The sequence below is a fragment of the Ursus arctos genome, unplaced genomic scaffold, assembly GCF_023065955.2.
Source record: "Ursus arctos isolate Adak ecotype North America unplaced genomic scaffold, UrsArc2.0 scaffold_24, whole genome shotgun sequence".
NCBI classification, from domain to species: Eukaryota; Metazoa; Chordata; class Mammalia; order Carnivora; family Ursidae; genus Ursus; species Ursus arctos.
Genome location: NW_026622919.1, coordinates 13,208,810 through 13,227,188, shown reverse-complemented (window position 1 = coordinate 13,227,188; position 18,379 = coordinate 13,208,810). Strand labels below are relative to the sequence as shown.

The 18,379-nt window shown below is 39.0% G+C and overlaps 1 protein-coding gene across 4 annotated transcripts in view; it reads left to right on the top strand.

The window, feature by feature from the left end:
• HELZ (helicase with zinc finger) overlaps positions 1 to 18,379 on the top strand; it is a 159,317-nt gene that overhangs the window by 29,166 nt on the left and 111,772 nt on the right. For all 4 annotated transcript variants that reach the window (XM_026512424.4, XM_026512419.4, XM_048225749.2 and 1 more), the window contains 3 exons: positions 10,229 to 10,353; positions 12,803 to 12,859; positions 17,965 to 18,016. In XM_026512424.4, the coding sequence (XP_026368209.1) occupies positions 10,229 to 10,353; positions 12,803 to 12,859; positions 17,965 to 18,016 (234 nt within the window). The remainder of the gene's footprint in view (positions 1 to 10,228; positions 10,354 to 12,802; positions 12,860 to 17,964; positions 18,017 to 18,379) is intronic.

Here is an 18,379-nt window from a genome sequence, read left to right as displayed (position 1 = left end):
GGGTACACTCACTGTTCAGTCGCAAGTGGGAACACTGGTAGTGTCCTTTTCAAGTGTGTGTATTTTCAGTCAGTCAGAGCCAAATTTTAAGAACTGTAACACACATTGACTGAATGTTAAGCTTGGATAAATTGAAATGCTTGCCTGTCCTTCCTAAAATGTTTTTTTTCCCCCTTCAGTAGAAGATTACCCTTAGCAGAGGCTGACTAGGGTGCTTCTTGGTGCTTTTTCCTGTTTTCTTTGGGCAAGAAATTAATTAAAAAGATTCTTGCTCTTTGGTACTCACAGAATAGGAATCCTTTTCTTCGTCACGGGAATGAATTGAGGAGTGAATGGGAGAAGGGGTTCAGTGTGCATTCTCACACACCCTTCGTGGGAGTTTTTGCACAGCTCAGTGGTTTGAGTAATGTAATGTTTCATTTATTCGGAATTTGGGGGAGGGGTGCTGAGGTGTTAAACAGAAGTTAAGCTTTTTATTGCGTTTTTGTATCAGAACTGTATCAGAACTTTTTTTTGCAAGATTTTATTTATTTATTTGAGAGAGAGCGAGAGCGCACGTGCATGTGCCCGCGCACGAGCAGGGAGAGGGGCAGGGGAAAAGCAGACTTCCCCCTGAGCAGGGAGCCCGACTCAGAGCTCCATCCCAGGACCTTGGGATCATGACCTGAGCCGAAGGCAGATGCTTGACTGACTGAGCCACCCAGGTGCCCCAGAACTTTTAATAAGTATTAACTGTTTTTGTTGTAAATCTTATAAAACTATCTTACTCCTGTGGCATATTGGACATAATTTAACCATTCATTGAAGAATGTGAACGTCCTTTAATAAAATCTTTACTCCCTGTGGGCATTTAAAGTTACGACCAAGCCAAATAAGAAGAAGTCAAATGATATAGAGGAATATGAAGAAGGGAATCATTGCCCCTTTTTACCCCATCTGAAGAAATCATTGTTACTAGTTTGCTGTATCTTTAGTACCTTTCTCTGTAGCGACAAACAAATGTTTATAATAATGTAGGTAGAGGTTTTCCTTTAAAAATTAAAAAGGATTTCTGTGATCAATACAAAGCATATTTCTTACATACCAACAGATCATGGGTATCTTTCTAAGTTCCACCTGTTCCAATTACTGCTTAATATTCCAGGCTATAAATATTTCATATTTACTCAAAAATTCTCCCATTGGTGGGCATTCAGGTGGTTCTAGTTTTCTAGTTTGTTCATTATAATCCATTCTGTAATAAAAATATATTCTTTCTTACTGTTGTTTGTTTTTGTAGGATAGTCTTAAAAGTTGGATGAATGGGTGGAGGAGTTTTTTTTTTTTTTTTTTTTTTTTTTAAAGACGTATTTAGGGGTGCTCAGGTGGCTTAGTTAAGTGTCTGCCTTTGGCTCAGGTCATGATCCCAGGGTCCTGGGATTGAGCCCTGCATTGGGCTCTCTGTTCAGTGGGGAGCCTGCTTCTCCCTCTTCCTCTGCCTGCTGCTCCCCCTGCTTATGCTCTCTTTCTCTCTGTCAAGTAGATAAATCAAAAACCTTTGGGAAAAAAAGACATTTGTTTTTAGAGAGAGGGAGAGAGGGAGAGCAGGGTGGGTAGGGGCTGGGGCAGAGGAAGACGGAGAGAGAGAGGGAATCTCAAGCAGACTCCCTCTTGAGCACGGAGCTGTTCCTGAGGTCATGACCTGAGCCGAAATCAAGAGCCGGACACTTAACCGAATTTGCCACCCAGGTGCTCCTGGGTGAAGGAGTTTTAAAAGTTGGATATCTGGGTTAAAATGTTGTTTATAGTCTTTTTTTTTTTTTTCCAAATATTTTATTTACTTATTTGACAGAGCGTGTGTGCACAAGGAGGGGGAGAGGCAGGCAGAGGGAGAGGGAGAATCAGGCTCCCTGTGGAGCAGGGAGCACAGTGCGGGGCTTGATCTCAGGACCCTGGGATCATGACCTGAGCCCAAGGCAGACACTTAACCGACTGAGCCGCCCAGGCATCCCTATACACTTACAGCTTTTTTTTTTTAAGGTTTTATTTATTTATGTGACAGCAAGAGAGAGAAAACGTGCGTGTGCGCACAAGCAGGGGGAGCAACAGAGGGAGAGGGAGAAGCAGGCTCCCTACTGAGCAAGGAGCCCAACGTGGGGCTCGATCCCAAGACCCTGGGATCATGATCTGAGCCAAAGGCAGATGCTTAACTGACTGAGCCACCCAGACGCCCCAATACATGCTTGTAGTTTTAACAGACATTGTTAGGTTTGTTTCTGATGCAGATACCCAGCAGCAATACATGAGATGCCTGTGCCCCATAATCTCAGTAACACTGGAACCTGTCATTCTTGACATTTTGCCAATCTCATGTGTGAGAAACGGACCCTCTTTCTTTAATTTTCACTCCCTCGAGTAGTAGTGAGGTTGGTACAGTTTTCTCATTTTGGAAACATACAACGTCCCAGAAGGTTAAATGACTTATGAAAAATCACAGAAGAGTAAATGCTGTTAGCGAAGGAGCATATGGAAAATGCTGCATTTTTCTGTTGTTTTACTTAGCATTTTAAAGTTAGATTCTATTTTACAACTACTGAATTTCTAAAATAAATGTTTAACCAGGAAGCTTTTGGGGGTGGCGGATATGTTTATTACCTGTATCATGATGATAGTAACATGGTTGTATACATATGTGCAAACTTACCAAATTTATACACTAATTATATGTAGTGTTTTGTATACCAATTATACCTCTGTAATGTTGGGGGGAAAAAGTTTAACCAACGTCTAGGATAACGTTGTAATGAAATAAGCATACTCTTGTGTTGGTGGAGTGTGAAGGAGAATGCAGCTTGGTAATATGTTTATACCCTTTGACCTACTAATCTCATTTCTGGGATGCTGTCCCAAGTAAATAATCCAGAAGAAGGAAGAAATTGTATGTGGAATGGTGTTCATTGCAGTGCTGTGTGTAAAAGTGAAAAATCGGTTAGTTTCCAGTAAGGGAGGACTTCTTTAAATTCTGTGCATTCCTTGTTACCATTTATGTGATATAGAAGAACATGGAAAATGCTTACTTAACTGCAAAAGCAGTGTGTATGGTTGTTTATTTGAAATAGATATTTGGGGATATTGGCCAAGTTTATATGTATGTATTGCTAGTTGTAGAGTTCTGCTATTAGGTGAATTTTTTTTTTCTTTTCAACTTTTGGTAATCTCATTTAAGAGAAAATACCATGGTTAGGCAGTGAGTTAGTAATAAAAAGCAAGTCAAGAATCTCAGTCTGTTAAATATTATACTGCTTTGTAATGCTGGAGAGCTGTGGAATAGCTCCTGTCCTACTGGCCCCAACCTTATGTTTGCCTTTTCTATACCGTATTGTTTTGACGTCTGTTCCCTTGCTGTCAGGCTGTCAGTTTGCATTCCTTGCAACTCTCAACATGCCTCATTGTAACTACCTTTTCCCATTTTCTATTTGCTGCTTCTGACTTTCTGATCTCACTTTCTCAGGCAGGGTTGGGAAATCAGGCAAACTTTGTTACAGAATTAGGAACATTAAAAGTTGTTTTTTATTATGAAGAAGTTAAAATATTTTCCTGTAGGAAAATAGATGTTTTAATAAACATTCATATTCTCAAAACTTAGATTGTAAGATTTTACCGTATTCATTTTTTTCTGATATATTTGAAAATAAGGATAGACATCATGGTATTTACCCCTTGATACGTTAGTACGCATCTCCAAAAATAAGGCCATAATTGCTTGATCACAATTTTATTATTAACCAAAATAATTTTTTTTTTAAAGATTTTATTTATTTATTTGACAGAGATAGAGACAGCCAGCGAGAGAGGGAACACAAGCAGGGGGAATGGGAGAGGAAGAAGCAGGCTCATAGCGGAGGAGCCTGTTGTGGGGCTCGATCCCATAACGCTGGGATCACGCCCTGAGCCGAAGGCAGACGCTTAACCGCTGTGCCACCCAGGCGCCCCATTAACCAAAATAATTGACAGTGATTCCCTAATGTTACCTAAAACCCAGACTGTAATCAGATTTACTTGGTTGTCCCCAAAATGTTTTTTATGGCTGATTTTTTTCAAGCTAGGAACTAATTAGAAAAAACTTAAAGTCAGAATTTTACTTCAAAAAGAGTAAATAGACTCTGAGTAAGGACTTGAGGGCATCTTAAAAATTAACCACATAGGCTTTAAGTTCATGGACCTTCGTTCTGAGTTTGGTGTTGTGCTGTGGATAGTGAGAGTGGCCGCACTCCTGAGCACTGGATAAATGAGGTGGGTAGGTCTGTTTTCATTGTCTGAACATAAGTTGTATTTGGCATAGCAGGAAAATGTTCATGAAATAATTATTTTTTTTCTGCCTTTGAAATATTGATTATACAGGAAACTTACAGTTTTTATATCAACAAAATAGAATAACACTGTATTTTAACGAACTGGAATTAAAATTAAGACTTAAACAAAATAGAATGAGATAAATGGCAAGAGTGAAATCAAAAGAAAATATTATCAACTAAAGGAGTATTGTGCTACATGTAATATGTACATCAAACTCAGTCATCATAAACATCAGTGAATATTTTTCATAAGGCTGCCAGATTTTTAGACCCTATCTGAGAATGTCATTATTATTATTATTATTTTTAAGTACTCTCTGTACCCAATGTGAGGCTTAAACTGACAACCCTGAGATCAAGATTTGCATGCTGTACCGACTGAGCTAGCCAGGTGCCAGGTCATTAATTTTTTTTTAATTGATGTATAGTTGACACACAGTGTTACGTTAGTTTCAGGTATATATAGCATAGTGATTCAACAAGTCTGTACCTTATGCTCTGCTCACCACAAGTGTAGCCACCATCTGTCACCATACAACGCTATTATAGTTCCATTGACTGTATTCCCTATACTGTACCTTTCATCCCTGTGACTTATTCATTCCATAACTAGAAAGCTGTAGTGTAGCTCCTATAACCCTTCACCTGTTTTGGCCGACCCCCTCCTCCTCCTCCCCCCGACCTTCTGGCTACCATCAGTTTGTGCTCTGTATTTATGGGTCTGTTTCTGCTTTTGTTCGTTTTGTTTTGTTTTGTTTTTTTAGATTCCACATACAAGTGAAATCGTATGGTATTTGTCTTTCTCTGATTTATTTCACTTAGCATAATATCGTCTAGGTCCATCCATGTTGTCGCAAATGGCAAGATCTCATTCTTTTTCATGGCTGAGTAATATTCCAGAGTGTGTGCATGTGTGCGCACGTGTGTGTGTGCTGCATCTTTTTTTTTTTGGGGGGGGGGCAAAGATTTTATTTATTTATTTTAGAGTGAGAGAGTGCATGTGAGCGAGAGGGGGGCCGAGGCGGAGAAAGAGGGAAAGAATCCCAATGTGGGGCTTGATCTCACGACCCTGAAATCAGGACCTGAGCTGAAATCAAGAGTCAGACACTTAACTGACTGAGCCATCTCGGAGCCCTTGTACTGCATCGTTGTCATCCTCGTCTTCTTTTTTTTTTTTTTTTAAAGATTTCATTTATATATTTGAGAGAGAGAGCAAGTGAAGGGGAGAGAGGCAGAGGGAGAGAGAGAGAAGCAGGCCCCCCACTGAGCAGGGAGTCCAACATGGGGCTCAATCCCAGGACCCTGAGATCATGACCCGAGCCAAAGCCAGACGCCCAACCAGCTGAGCACCCAGGCGCCCTGTACTGCATCTTCTTAATCTTTTTTTTTTTTTTTAAGATTTTATTTATTTGATAGAAGGAGCACAAGCAGGGGGAATGGCAGGCGGAGGGAGAGGGAGAAGCAGACTCCTCACTGCCCAGGGAGCCCGATGCAGGGCTCATTCTTAGGACCCTGAGATCATGACCTGAGCTGAGGGCAGATTCTTAACCCACTGAGCCACCCAGCCACCCCTACATCTACTTAATCTATTCATCCATCAGTGGACATGCTTAGGTTGCTTGCATATCTTGGCTATTGTACATAATGCTGCAGTAAACACAGGAGTGCATATATTTTCTCAAATTAGTGTTTTCGTTTTCTTTGGGTAAATAGCCAGTAAGTGGAATTACTGGATTGTATGGTATTTCTTAGTTTTTCGAGTAACCTCCGCACTGGTTCTCACAGTGGCTGCACTAATTTGCATTTCTACCAACAGTGCACAAGGGTTCCTTTTTCTCCACATCCTCACCAACACTTACTGTTTTTTGTCTTTTTGATTGCAGCCATTCTGACAGGTATGAGGTGATATTTCACAGCAGTTTTGATTTGCATTTCCCTGATGATTAGTGATGTTGAACTTCTTTTCTTGTGTCCGCTCCCCATCTTTATGTCTTCTTTGGAAAAATGTCTGTTCAGGTCCTCTGCCCATTTTTTAATCAGATTGTTTATTTTTTTGGTGTTGAGTTGTGTAAGTTCTTTTTATATTTTGGCTATCAATCCCTGTTTGGATGTATTATTTGCAAATATCTTCTCCCATTGTAGTTTGCCTTTTTGTTTTGTTGATGGTTTCCCTTACTGTGCAAAAGGTTTTTGTTTTGGTGTTGTCCTAGTTTATTTTTGCTTTTGTTTCTCTTGCTTGAGGAGACATGTCTAGAAAAATGTTGCTAAGACCGATGTCAAAGAGATTACTGCCTGTGTTTTCTTCCAAGAGTTTTATGGTTTCAGTTCTTATATTTAGATATTTATTCTGTTTTGAGTTTATTTTTGTTCATGGTGTAAGAAGTGGTCCAGTTCCATTCTTTCACATGTAGCTGTCTAGTTTTCCCAACACCATTTATTGAAGAGACTGTGTTTTCCCCCATTGTATATTCTTTTTTTTTTTTTAAGATTTTATTTATTTATTTGACAGAGAGACAGCGAGAGAGGGAACACAAGCAGGGGGAGTGGGAGATGGAGAAGCAGGCTTCCTGCTGAGCAGGGAGCCCGATGCAGGGCTCCATCCCAGGACCCTGGGATCATGACCTGAGCTGAAGGCAGACGCTTAACGACTGAGCCACCTAGGCGCCTCCCCACCCCCATTGTATATTCTTGCATCTTTTGTTGTAGATTGAAAATTTTGGAAAAGTATCTTGATTAGGCTTAGCTTTTCTTTCTTTCCTTTTTTTTTTTTTTTTTTTTAAGATTTTTAAGTTTAGAGAGAGGTAGAAAGTGGGGGGGGGTAGGGGCAGGGGGAGAGAATCCGCAAGTAGACTCCTTGCTGAGCACAGAGCCTGATTCAGGGTTCGATCTCAGGACCCTGAGATCATGATCTGAGCCAAAACCAAGAGTTATATACCCAACCGACCGAGCCACTCAGTCCGTTCCAGCTTAGCTTTTCAATGAAAGATTTTAGAGATACCTAAGGAGTTGATGAAAGAAATAACCTAATATAGTGATACGATGGAAAAAATAGTTATACTCAACATTTACTGTATTTAAGGCTTATTTTAAACCACCTTTCTCCTTTCCATTTTAATTGTTGATTATCTCCTTTTGATAACCAGAGGCTATCATCCCCTAAGAGAGGCTATTTTGTTGAAATAGTTGAATGAATATGCCTTTATTATTAGTTTCTAGTCTAAAACATTTCAAGTAAGACATACTACAAAAACTGAAGAATGAGAGGGGACAGAGACGTGAATATAGCAACAGAGGTAAGGGGTTAGGTCTCCTCCTTAATAACTCCCAGTAGACGGGAAGGAGAAGTTCAGTTTGGGAATAGTTGTGTGCTCACAGCAAAATCTCACAGATAGTTGGTGGGAAGAGAATTTTTCTGCAAGGCGTTGTAACATTTTTACAATGCTCAAGATTAGATTATATTTTTAATGTCCTCTCTTTTGGCAAGTTCATTATTATAGCTAAGGCAAGTTTAATAATGCATAAGGCAGTACTTTATTTTCTTTCAAGCTTTTTCAAGGTATTATAGATAATAAGGGACCAGGTTGGCAATGTCGCAGTTTAATTTTGTTATAGGATGCAATAGCAGGAGAGCTTTTTATCTATAATTGTTGACGATTTTTTTGCGATAGTTCTTCACATGGGATCCTGTAAGACAAACTGAATTGCATTTTGGGGCAACAGTTGGCAAAAAGTACGTCAGTACTGATTCTTGCCTAAAGGGAGAGAGAGAGAAAAAGTATGCATCACCTTGACAAATATTGAGGCCTTCAAACATCAATGTAATGCAAGAACTTTTGAAAATAAAATTTGGCAGATACCTTGTACAAAACCAAAGATCTGTGAAAGGTGTTTGTAAACTATCATGTGATTTAATACTCTTTAAACACGACATCATGACCTGAGGTTGAAATATTCTTAGATTTTTTTTGTTTCCCTGAAATATTCTTTAATGCTCAACAACTAGTTTCTTAATATTCCAATTACTGCAGAGGAATTAGGATATTTCCTTAGCAGTTCTCAGTACTGCTGTATAATTTTTAGAAGAGGAAGGTAACATCTAGGGAACTCTTATGAGGAGACTGTGCTAGATATTTTACATAATTAACACAATTAATCTCTACCACAACCTTATTAGGTAGCTTCCGTCACCTCCATTTTACAGGGGAGCAAGCAGGCTTAGTGAATGTACGTAGTCCAGCCCTTAGTAGGACCATCATTTCTTCTTCAAAGCATTTTATTATTCGATCCTTACAACAAATTTATATATATTTCTATTTTACAGATGACCACACTGAGGGCCAGAGAGATAAAGTGATTTGCCAAAGGTCATATTTGAATAGTTTTAGGAATAGTAAGAGCTGAGGGAGAGGTGGGCTTACTGGGGAATTTTATAAGATGTTCAAGACATTCCTAATGATACTCTATTGGAGTTAGTCACTTACTGGAATTATCTGGGGACAGTTGAGTAGCTCTGTAATGTGGATGGAGTGAGACAACAGGTTGGCACAAACGAAAAGTAATTGAATAAAACCTTCTTAAATACAGAGAGACTATAACTTTCAATTTAGTAATCTGCTTCAATAAAAGATATATACATAAAGATATTTATTGCATTGTTAGTTTCAATAGTTAAAAATTGGGATTGTTCTGGAGCCAGAGAGTAAATAAATTGATGGGACACCATGTGGGCAATAATATGATAAACATAAACATTCTGAGAACCATGGAAGATCCTGAATGTGCCGAGGGAAAATAAAGCAGAATACAAACTATTATATTTATATCAGTTACAATCATGTAAAAATTATGTAAATATTGATAAAAATTGGAAGATAACATGAATAAGTGAAGACAGTCTGTTTAGTTGAGTGCTGAACTTATGGGGAATTTTTATGTAGAATTTTATTAGTGTTCTTGTAATGTTATTTGTGTAATGGAAAAATTGAACAACATAGTGAAAGGATATGTGCCGTACAACCAAAATAAATACATTATGAACAGACCCAGTGGACTTCAAATGTGTAGTATATTATACTGATACTTAAACATTTCCTTGGAAATAATTAGAAAAAAAAATGCAATTTCCAAAATATTTTCTTTCAGCAAATTATTTTCTTGCAAAGGAAGCTAAAGTGCTTACAAACTAAAAATAGAATCTTGGACTTAGCAGTGAAGAGAAAGATACAGATTGTTTTACTAGTTGAGCCATTAGCAATTGCTGTGAGAAATCATCTCGGATGACATGGCATAAAAATGAGTATATTCTGTATTAGAAATATGTGCTCCTGTGATTGTATTAAATCTGTAAACACTTGCGAACAATTAGGTTAGCCTTTTCTTTGGCCATGTGACAATTAGGTTCTTAGTTAATCTTGCTGGTTTTGATAAAAGCTAATTCTTAGCTGCTTGGGAATACCACATGTTGAGATTTGCAGTTTCTATTCTTTCTTACGCATTTTAATGGCACTGAGTCTCTTGTGTCACTGTTAGAAATGTGGAAACTTTATTCAGAGACTATCTTTGCGGTTTAATAGCCCTCATTTACCCAGGAATCAGGCTGAATGGTATTTTTCACTGGAGAGAGAGCTTTAAGGTGAACTCTTCTTCCTGTGACTTTGGTGTGATCCTTCCTGGTTTTAGGCTGTAGTGGGTTAGATACATGGATTGCCCCATGTTTTTTCTTGTCTTCATGCATCTCTTCGACAGGACTGAAATATCACTGCTTTCACTAGTACTTGAAGTTAATTCTTTTGGCGTATAAGAATTCATCTTTGGGAGTGTGTGCTAATGCTATAATCAAGAAAAAATGTGCATCGAATGTTACATGGTTAATGCTGGCTCTTCTTTCCGGACAGTGCTGGGAGAGGGCCTGGCCAAGGGAGATGGTGCCTTTCAGGCAGTGCTTTGCTGCATGCAACTGAAAGGAAAGCTTCAACTGGTATCCAACATTCTTGCCAAGTCGCTGACGGGAGAGTCTCTGGTACGTTGATGAGCTCTGATTCTGAATGTGTGAAAATGGATTTATTCATTTGACTCCTTAAGCATATTGTGGGGGGGGGGAGTAATTAAGTTTGCATTTTTCCTCTTATTTCCTTCTGTTAGAAATCAAAGTTCATGAGTATCTTTAGATACACATTTCTCTTCAACAAACTGATGTTTAATCACTGGGTTCTTATGGTTTGTGAAAGTATATATGAGTAGCAGGTCCTTTTTAAAACTTTAAGAGTTTAGGATAACTAAATGATTAATTTCTTTAAAGATGTCATTTAATAGAACCTGGGAATATTTTTGGGTTTTAATTAATCAGTTAATTTTTTTTGTGAGTAAAGCGGTAGAAGTTTGTTAAGTGAAGATACAGAAAAAGCTTTCAAGAGTGAGAGAGGTCCCGACATGGTTGCCCTATTTAATTAATTTTTTTAAGCAAGCTCTAGGCCCGGTGTGGGGCTTGAACTCACAACCCTGAAGTCAAGAGTTGTGTGCTCTACCAACTGAGCCAGCCAGGTGCCAGCCAGGTGCATTCCTTTTTGGGGGGGTTTGTTTGTTTGTTTATTTATTTATTATTTATCAATCATTTATTTATTTATTTATTAGAGAGAGCAAGCGAGTGCGAGAGAGAGCAAATGGGTGCAAGAGAGCAGGAGTGGGGGCGGGGGGGGGGGATGGCGGCGGAGGGGCCGGGGAGTAGGGAGGAGCAGAGGGAGAAGCAGTGTGGGGGGGGGCTCGATCCCAGGACCCTGGGATCATGACCTGAGCCAAAGGCAGATACTTAACTGACTGAGCCACCCAGGCGTTTGGGTTTTAAAATGCTCCTGTGGACGTACGATTGTATATAGGGTTTTTAAGTCCTGTCATTTATTTTATAAAATGTTTAAAGTTATCTAAACTAAGTAATAATTACTTCTGTTTCTGAAGATGTTATGTGTGTGAATTAATATTCCACTCTGACCACTCTGATGGAATGACCTAATTCTATTCAGACTTTGGGATAATTTTGTATGTAGCATTTAATTTGCTAGAGGGTTTTTTTTGTTTTTGTTTTTGTTTGTTTTCTTTTTGGTTGAGATAATTGAGGGACTACATTTTGGAACTTTAGAGTTGGCAGTCTATAGAAATGGGAAGAAAAAGATGTTAAAACTTTTTTTTCACCAGTTGGTTACTGTTAAATTTGTGGATATTTGTGAGGAATCAGTGGAAAACAGGAAAAGCCAGAAAGTATTTGTATACTTTGCTCTACAGCTTGAATTCCCTGCACCTCACTTAGTCTTCTGAATCGATGTAAACTGTGAAAATCTGGAACAAAGTTGTGTTTTCACTGCAAATAATATATTTGGTTAGGAGAAAAAAAGAAATTAGGAAAGTACTTGGTATACTGCTAAGTAGAATGTAATGACCCACCTTAGAGAGTAATTTAGTTATTTTCTGAGGGATTACTATACAGGGAATTATTTAATTGGTTTAACATTGTGTCTTTTTTTAAGATTTATTTATTTTAGAGAGAGTGAGAGAAAGCAGGGGGAGGGGCAGAGGGAGAGGAAAGAGAGATTCTCAAGCAGACTCCCCACTGAGTGCAGAGGTGCTTCCTGTAGGGCTCCGTCTCCCGACCCTGAGATCGTGACCCAGCCGAAACCAAGAGTCAGATGCTTACCTGACTGTGCCACCCAGGCGCCCTGGTTTAATGTTGGTTTTTGATTTCACCAAATTTACAAGTGAATATAAAGCTAAACTGTGTTACTAATATAGCAAAATTGGATATCTAATATTTAGTTCTAAATAGATGATAAAGAATCTGTCTCGTCTTTATTATAAAGATAATTCTATCCTTAAGGAAGTTTTCAGTATAAGTTAAGCATATGACACAGTTTTACCTGTTGGGTTTTGAATTTAAAACTAGGAGGAAGCATTTGCTTTTAAATCTCAAGTGAAATTTGAATTTCAGAAGAGCGAATGAATATTTTTCCTCTTTTCCTTCAACTGCCTTATTACCGAGCTACTTTACAGTGCAGTGATCATTTTATGTGAATCTGAATCATGGGTAACTGATTGAGTTCACCGTTTTGTAAATATAAGCCCATTTGTTTTGGGGGGGGGAAGCTCAAAAAAAGTGTAGGTTTATTTTTCTCCTTGCATATCCTGTCTTGCTTTTCAGTGACACCCGTTATGAATATTTTATTGAATTGATTTTAAACTCTTATAACAAGGTGAATAAAGCGTTTTAGGCCACACTGTATATTTTGTCCTGTTAACTTTTTTAGCTTTTCTTACAGATGGGCAGCTTTATTATCACCATTAATAGTAGTGGGATGGAAGATGAAGGTAGCATTGTCTTTTTACAGATAAGCCTTAGAAACAGTGGAGGAATTGAGTTATGTCCTCCTGGCAAAGAACTAATATACTAACTGCTTTTTGCCTTTTTCATCCACCCTTTTCAGAATGGGATGGTAACAAAAGATTTGACAAGACTAAAAACACTTCTCACAGAAACAGAGGTAAGACTATTTCAGTGGATCTCTTTGGAAAGAGTTTAACTCAATCTGGCTATAGTAAGTGTTCTGTATTAAAGTTGGAAAATCTTCGGGCATCAGCCAAGAAAGCAAGGCTGTTCAGGTGGGGTAGTGGAGCTTCCTGGCCTTCTTTTCTAACCCATCTTGGTCCCATTCCAGGAATCTTGCTTCTTCTCACGTCTCCCCTGCACCCCAGGTCTTCTGTTCTGTTCCTGATTCTTATTAGCAGTCTCTGGCCAACAGGTGGAAAGATGATTGGGAGATTTTAGTGTTTAACTACATCTGGCTGTTAGAAAATACTGTCATTTGGGGCGCCTGGGTGGCGCAGTCGTTAAGCGTCTGCCTTCGGCTCAGGGCGTGATCCCAGAGTTCTGGGATCAAGCCCCACATCAGGCTCCTCCGCTATGAGCCTGCTTCTTCCTCTCCCACTCCCCCTGCTTGTGTTCCCTCTCTCACTGGCTGTCTCTCTCTGTCAAATAAATAAATAAAATCTTTAAAAAAAAAAGAAAAAAGAAAATACTGTCATTAAAAATGAGATACCCCTCAAGCCTTCTTTTTAAAGCAACTGAAAGAGGTCTGTGATTCAAGTACTGTTTTTAAGGAATGGAGTTTAGGAGATGGAAATAATGTGTATCAGGGTAACTGGTTACTAGAAACACGCTCTGGCGCAGCACTTGAAGGGCACATGGAAGGCCAGGGGACAGCAGTGGCATGGAACAGGCCCGTAGCTTTGTAAGTTTCAAATTTCTGTTCCTCATACAGGCATATAAATGTATTTTTATTTAGATGTCTCATTTTAAAAACAGCCATTTTTGTCAGCTTTTACAAACGGAAGCCATGTAAAGTGATTGTTGTGTTTATTTCTTTTCTTTTTTCTTTTTGTTTTTGAAAGAGAGTGCAATGGCGGTCGGATGAGGGGCAGAGAGGGAGAGAGAGAGAATCTTTTTTTTTTTTTTTAAGATTTATTTATTTATTTGAGGGGGCTGGTACATGGATGTGTATGAGGGAGGGGAAGGGCAGAGGGAGAGAATCTTCAAGTAGCCTTCCCTCTGAGTGCAGAGCTCGACACGGGGCTTGATCTCACAACTCTGAGATCATGACCTGAGCCAAAACCAAGAGTCGGATGTTTAACCCGCTGAGCCACCCAGGCGCCTCTGATTAGCTTATTTATTAAGAAAATTGGCACCTACTATGTGCTACTATGGCACCTACAAGATACCCACAGTCTGGGAGGTTAAAGTCTTGGGGAAGAGGCAGATAGCAAACAAACAAATTAGTTAGACAACTATAGGTATAATTCACATTGAGGAAAGTGGTATGAGGGGAAAAGGTAAGCTTTCTGTGATGGAAGAAATAACTGGATTGGGTGGTCAGAGGCTGAGATAGCTAAGCAGAGAACTAGGGTTAAGAAGGTGCCAGTTCCCAGGTGAGTGAGATGGAGGGTGCTCCACATGGGTGGAGAGAAAGAGCAGAGGCCCAGGCGTAAACTGTGACCTCCCGTGGATTACTTTCCCGTTCTAAATCTAGTAACATGTCACACATACTGGCAAACATGAAGCAAAGAGGATAGTCATTGTGAATTGCGTGAGCTGGATAAAGATACTATTTGTTTTGCTGCAATTATATAGGCTTTACAAAAAATGTTTTCTTTGTCTTACTGTGAATTAACCGAATATCAGTAAGTTCTAGTTAACTTCAGAGCCATTTCCTTTCTTGTATATATGTAGTCTTTTTAATTTCTAAGGATTAAAGGAAGACAATTATAAATGTTTTAGACTTTTAATATGGAATGTAAAATAAGATGACCTTTCATTTTATTAAAATTTTTGGCTTGCTTCTTTTTTATTGCCTTAATTTAATTATCAGCTTTACATCTGATAATCACACACAGATATATATATTATGTATTTATATATACGAATTTTTTTTTTTTTAAGATTTTATTCATTTATTTGACAGAGATAGAGACAGCCAGCGAGAGAGGGAACACAAGCAGGGGGAGTGGGAGAGGAAGAAGCAGGCTCATAGCGGAGGAGCCTGATGTGGGGCTCGATCCCATAACGCCGGGATCACGCCCTGAGCCGAAGGCAGACGCTTAACCGCTGTGCCACCCAGGCACCCCACGAATTTTTATTTTTAATATTTATAATGCTGTCACACGTAAGGCTACAAGTATCACTTGACTCCTATCTTGTGACTGTACTTTTAGGAGAAGTGACTTAAGTTTCGTTCATAATTAACTTTTCTCTGTAACCAAAGTAGTATTTTTTTTAGCTAGTGAACTGATATTATTAAAAAAAAAATCTGTCTAGAAAAAGCTAATAAACAATGATACCCTTATTTATTATTGCACATGACGTATTAAGAAATAGAAACAATTTGTTTTAAAGATTAACGGAGCTGGTCTTTAAGTGGTAGTGGATAAGATAAAGACATGGAACTCAAGGCTGATTAATAGAAACAAAACTAGAATATAAAGATTTAAAATATCATATTAATAGATTTGATTGTAAATTTATAGACATTTTAGCAGTATGAAATTTGGCTGCTTTTCCTGAAGGTGTCAGTACAAAGTAAAGATGGATCATAAACTAATTGATATTGCCCTTCTGTCTTAGGGTCTGACCATATAAAAAGGTACTTAAAAAAAAAAACACCCAAAACACAATACCTTAGAACTTAAAAGCAGTGGTGGCCAAATCCTAAGCCCAGGCTGAGCTTCTCGTTTTTACGAGGCCTTCTGGTGCGGATGTGCTGTTCTCCGGACCCTGCCGGCCTGAGAGCTGCAGCGTCAGCACGGGCGTGCCCGCTCGTTTGTACATCGTTGCAGATGCTTACTCGTGAAACACATGATGTATTTTTCCCTTCTAACAATTAGAAATGCTTTCAGCTTTATTATAGGACTGAAACATTATATTCCCATTTTTTCTTGCGTATCTGTAAATTTATTTTGGTGAACTTCTTAAAGATTTTTTTTTTTAAAGTTTATTTAAGTAATCTCTACACCTAACGTGGGGCTCAAACTCATGACGAGATCCAGAGCCGCATGTTCCATCGACTGAGCCAGGTGCCCCTATTTTGGTAAATTTTTTAGAGGAGGTACTTTAAATTCACACATGAAGTGAGCTTTTAGCTATTACGTTTATAAATTTTGAAGATGAAATATATTTTTTTAAAGATTTATTTATTAGCGTGTGGAGGAGGGGGGCAGGAGCAGAGGAGAGGGAGAGAAAAACTTAAGCAGACTCTGTGCTGAGCGTGGAGTCTGATGTGGGGCTCAGTCTCATGACCCTGAGATCATGACCTGAGCCGAAACCAAGAGTTGAACGCTTAACTGACTGCGCCACCCAGGTGCCCCTGAGATCATACTAGTGTGGGACTATGGCACTTAGATCGTGCTTGTAGAATTTAAAGAGATTTTTTAAATCTATCTTTTTTGTCAGCGTAGAATCCTTGTAATGTAAACAGTTAACTCTTGATTTAGCATATATATTCTTATATTCAGTCCTCATTTTACAGAAAGAATGGGTTGTCTTTAAAAATTTTTAGTAAATAGTTTGAGAATCAGAAGGCATCTTCCTATAGAAACAGTATTATAGTGATTTAGTTCCAACTGAACCTGAAAAGTCCAATTTAATTAATGACATATAAATTATAGTGATATTATTGTTTTAGTTATATCCAGTTAGCATTTAGACATTCTTTCTGCAGTGCAAGACATTCCAGATTTCATGCTGGGATACCATTTTCTCTGATTCAGTTCAACATTTACTGAGTTCCTGTGCTGTTCAAGGTTCTCTGGATTTTGGCAAGCTGAGATATCTGTGAAAAACAATCTGGTGGGCTGGTCAGAGATGCGTAAAGCTAATGTACGCATGGGGCAGGCTGCCTGTGGTCAGTAAGTGCTGTAGTGGAAGTACAAGCAGAGAGAGGAGAGATTAACAGTCTGTGGGGAGACCAGGAAGGCGGGAGATTGAAGGATGGGGGTGCTAGGTAAAGACCCAGAGGTGACTTGGTACACAGTAACATTACTGGTCATTTGGTTCAGGGGCAGATGAGGCCTTGCCCAGGGTAGTGGCAGTGGGAGTAAAGAGTATGAGACAGATATGAGGGACATTTTAGACCTTTTTGGGCAAGATTTGGAGAATACTCAGAGCGGGACAGAAGAGGGAGGGTTCAAGATGGCTTTCAGAATTTTGGTCTTGCTCTCTTTGGGAGCATGAACCCATTAACTTGAGATAAGGAGCAACTGAAGGAGGATGAGATTTGGGACAAAGATGATGAATTTAATTTTGGACATATTTGTTTGAAGTGCTTGGTTGATTATCTGTCCATCCACCCATCCCATCCTGGATGCATTTACTGGGCACCCATTATGTGCCTGTTCCTCTGTGAGCTGTGGGAATGTAGAAAAGCAGTCAGGCTGTTGGCAGTGGATCCGTACATGGCTGACAGTGATCTGGCACGTAAAATGCTATCAGTAGTTAAGAAAAAAAAGAAAAAGTGCTATGGCTGGCGCTCAGTTGAAATGGGTTGTGTAGAGTTTAGAATAAAATTAGAGCCAAAAGAGCAGATTTATGTGCACCAAGGGAGTTGAGTCAAGAAAACCAGGAAGTCAGAGTGAGTGGGTCCTCAGCTCCATCATGGGAGAAGGGCTCATCCCAGAGTGAGGGGGACCTGGCAGGATGTGCTCCAGGCCCCACAGTGGTGGCATTGCACTCAATGCAGTAGAAAAGGCAGTTCTCTAGCTGGTCATTTTCTAGGTGTTAGGAAGAGGAGAGTGAAATGAATAAATGGATGGAGGCGCTACTCCATGGACTTTTTCGTTTGCTACCAGGTAATTTTTATATAGGGAATCTCTATCAGTTTCCTTAATGAGGGCCACATAGTTACCTCTTTTCTTTATTTGAACCAAGTTTAACATAGAGCAGAGATGGATGCAAAAAATACTGTTTGCAGTATTAATGTTTATTAAAATGTCTAAGTATTCAAACTCAACGCTTTAAAAAAATGTTGAAAATGTCCGAGTATAATTCAGCATCAACTGGTTATTTCTTATTATAAAAACATTTTCATTTAAAAAATTTCAGACAGCAACTAGTAACGTCCTCTCTGGATATCACGTGGAAGACTTGGAAGGGGGTAAGTACCAAATTCTTTGTTACTTCTGGTAGCTGTAACTGTAGGCATCGCTTTGTTATTGATTATTGGGAGGACATATACTGAGTTACAGTACATGTAAGTGGAGGTATAGGAGAAAATACACAAATTTAATTTTAAGAAGTAGGTGTGGACAAAAGCATTTTTTTTCACTGGCCTCTTTTTGTAGGATAATGGAGTCATGGAGGTAGGAAGTATCATTTTCTTGCCTCCATGTAGCTCTGAGTGTAAACCTCATTGTTAGCAATGTCAGGTTGCCACATTCTACATTGTAGAGGGGAGTCTTTCTCTTTATCTGTCCCAGGCTAGTCCGGTTACTCCTTTTTGGAAGTCCTGATCTGTAAG